The 3,148-nt window shown below is 45.5% G+C and overlaps 1 protein-coding gene across 1 annotated transcript; it reads left to right on the top strand.

Annotated features, from left to right (window-relative positions):
- On the top strand, positions 1-2,789 carry LOC148198496 (uncharacterized). Its single transcript, XM_088115828.1, has 4 exons — positions 1-1,020; positions 1,237-1,382; positions 1,512-2,301; positions 2,769-2,789. Exons 1-4 carry the CDS (start codon positions 1-3, stop codon positions 2,787-2,789), a joined length of 1,977 nt encoding a protein of 658 aa, XP_087971954.1.
- Positions 2,790-3,148: the final 359 nt, after the last annotated feature.

The raw sequence follows: 3,148 nt of genomic DNA, 5'->3' as shown, positions 1-3,148 counted from the left end.
ATGGCACAACCTCCACCTCGTGGGAGGACTTTTAGGGAGATGGCTGCACCTGATTTCGATATCAAAAGCTTGTGCATCCAATATCCTGATGAGGGCGTTCCATTTGTTCTCAAGACTGGACTGATCCATTTGTTGCCCAAGTTTCATGGTCTTGCAGGTGAGAGTCCTCATAAGCATTTGAAGGAATTCCACATTGTCTGTTCTAGTATGAAACCACATGATGTTCCTGAAGAGCACATCTTCTTGAAGGCATTCCCTCATTCATTGGAAAGTGTTGCTAAGGATTGGTTGTATGGTTTGGCGCCTAGATCCGTCACTAGCTGGGATGATCTGAAGAGACTGTTCTTAGATAAATTTTTTCCAGCAGCCCGGACCACAGCTATCAGAAAAGACATAACTGGGATTAGGCAGCTTGGTGGAGAGAACTTATATGAGTATTGGGAGAGATTCAAGACACTTTGTGCTAGTTGTCCCCACCATCAGATACCTGAGCATCTCCTTGTCCAGTATTTCTATGAGGGTTTGAACAACATGGACCGTGGTATGATTGATGCTGCCAGTGGTGGAGCTCTTGGAGACACCACACCTGCTGAGGCCAGGCAATTGATTGAGAAGATGGCCTCCAACTCCCAGCAGTTTAGCACCAGGAATGATGCCATTGTGGTGAGGGGCGTACATGATGTTGTTGCCCAGTCTTTATCAGCTGTTGAAAGCAAGTTGGAAGGAAAGATTGACTCTCTTACGAAGATGGTGACACAGTTTACTACCAACCAGAGATCTGCAGCTCCATCTGCATCTGTTGCACGACTATGTGCTATTTGTCCTTCCAGTGACCACTATACAGATGCTTGTCCTTCTTTGCAGCACTCTGCTGCCTCTGATGCGCCTCAGGCTTATGCTACGAACATCTACAACAACAGGCAGCAACAACAGCAAAATCATGACTTATCCAGCAACAGGTACAACCCAGGGTGGAGGAATCACCCCAATCTGAGATGGAACAATGCGCCACAGCATCAACAGCAGGCACCACCTTTCCAGAATGCTGGAGCACCTAACAGATATGTGCCTCCACCAATGCAACAACACCAGAGGCAACAACAACAGCAGTAACAAGAGGCACCTACCCAGCCAGTTGCCCAACCTTCCACTTCGTCTGAACCTTCATTGGAAGAGTTAGTGAGACAGATGACTATGCAAAACCTGCAGTTTCAGCAGGAGACTAGAGCTTCCATACAGAGTCTCACTAACCAGATGGGTCAGATGGCTACTCAGATAAACCAGGCGCAGTCTCAGAATTCGGATAAGTTACCATCCCAGACTGTGCAGAACCCAAGGAATGTGAGTGCCATAACCCTTAGATCAGGGAAGCAGATTTTTGTGCCTTCAGAGCCCGCTTCTACACCTACACCCATGCCTGCTACTTGTCCTAGAAAGAACGACCATGACGGTCCGAGCAAGGCATTTGAGGTGGGTGAATCTTCTTCTCCAGCCGGTGGTTCTTCTTCAAGTGGATCTTCTCCCTCTTCCACCACCACCGCTGCCGCACCTTCTCCATTGGTTGACCGACCTATCCCTCTACCATTCCCTTCACGGGCACTTCCTAGCAAAAAGATGGAAGATGTGGATAAGGAAATTCTGGAGACCTTCAGGAAGGTAGAGGTGAACATACCTCTACTTGATGCCATCAAGCAGATACCGAAGTATGCCAAATTCTTGAAGGAGCTGTGCACACACAAGAGGAAGATGAAGGGAAATGAGAGAATTAGCATGGGAAGGAATGTATCTGCGCTTATTGGTAAGTCGGTCCCGCACATCCCTAAAAAGTGCAAGGACTCAGGTATATTTTGCATTCCTTGTGTGATTGGAAACAATAAATTTGAAAATGCCATGCTTGATTTGGGTGCTTCTGTTAATGTCATGCCTTTGTCTATATATGCATCTTTGTCTCTTGGTCCTTTGCAAACCACGGGTGTGGTCATTCAGTTGGCCAATAGGAGTGTTACCCACCCAGCAGGTTTCATAGAGGATGTCTTGGTTAGGGTTGGTGAATTGATTTTTCCTGCTGACTTTTATGTTTTGGAAATGGAGGAGGGATTCTCTCATGGATCCGCTCCCATTATCTTAGGCAGGCCATTCTTGAAAACTGCCCGAACTAAGATCGATGTGTATGCTGGAACTTTGTCTATGGAATTTGCTGATATTGTTGTTCATTTTAATATCCTTGATGCAATGAAATTTCCAGCTGAGGACCATTCTCTGTTTAGGATCGATGCATTGGATGACATTATTGATCAATATGTTGTTGATGATTTTGATTCTTTGCATAAGAAAGAGCATTCTTTTCTATCTTCTCTACATACATGCATTGAATCTGAATTTGAGAATGATGTTGATTTTGAAGAGAATTTTGATATCCATGATGTTGATGATGTTTTTGATATGGATGATGTTGATAATGTAATTGTCATGGATATGGATTTGGAGCTTGATGAGATAGGTGTTCCGCCTTTACCTGTGAATTCTTTGGAGTCAGAATGCACTAACCACTTTGTAGGAAGTACAAATGAATCTGACTTGCAGGCACCTACTCTTGAGTTAAAACAGCTCCCAGATAACCTCAAGTACGTGTACTTGGAGGATGATGAGAAGAAACCGGTGATCATTTCCACCTCCCTTGATTCTGTTCAAGAGGAGAAGTTGCTTGGTGTGCTGAGGAAGCACAAGAAGGCCATTGGTTGGAGTTTGGCTGACATACCTGGTATTAGCCCATCCACATGCATGCATAGAATTCTTTTGGAAGATGGGGCAAGGCCAGTCAGACAGCCACAAAGAAGGCAAAACCCCGTGATCATGGACGTCATCAAGAAGGAGGTGACCAAGCTTTTGCAAGCTGGGATCATCTACCCTATTTCAGACAGTCAGTGGGTTAGCCCCATCCATGTTGTGCCCAAGAAAACTGGCCTCACTGTGGTGAAGAATGAGAGGGATGAGCTTATCCCAGCTAGAGTGCAGAACAGTTGGAGAGTCTGCATTGACTATAGGAGGCTCAACCAAGCAACCAGGAAAGATCATTTCCCCCTGCCATTCATTGATCAGATGCTGGAGCGCCTGGCAGGTAAATCTCATTATTGTTTTCTTGATGGTT

Source organism: Vigna umbellata, chromosome 5, assembly GCF_029865625.1.
Source record: "Vigna umbellata cultivar VRB3 chromosome 5, Vumbellata_1.0, whole genome shotgun sequence".
In the NCBI taxonomy this organism is placed as follows: Eukaryota; Viridiplantae; Streptophyta; class Magnoliopsida; order Fabales; family Fabaceae; genus Vigna; species Vigna umbellata.
The sequence above is the reverse complement of the archived record's forward strand: the minus strand, read 5'-3'. Positions and strand labels throughout refer to the sequence as shown.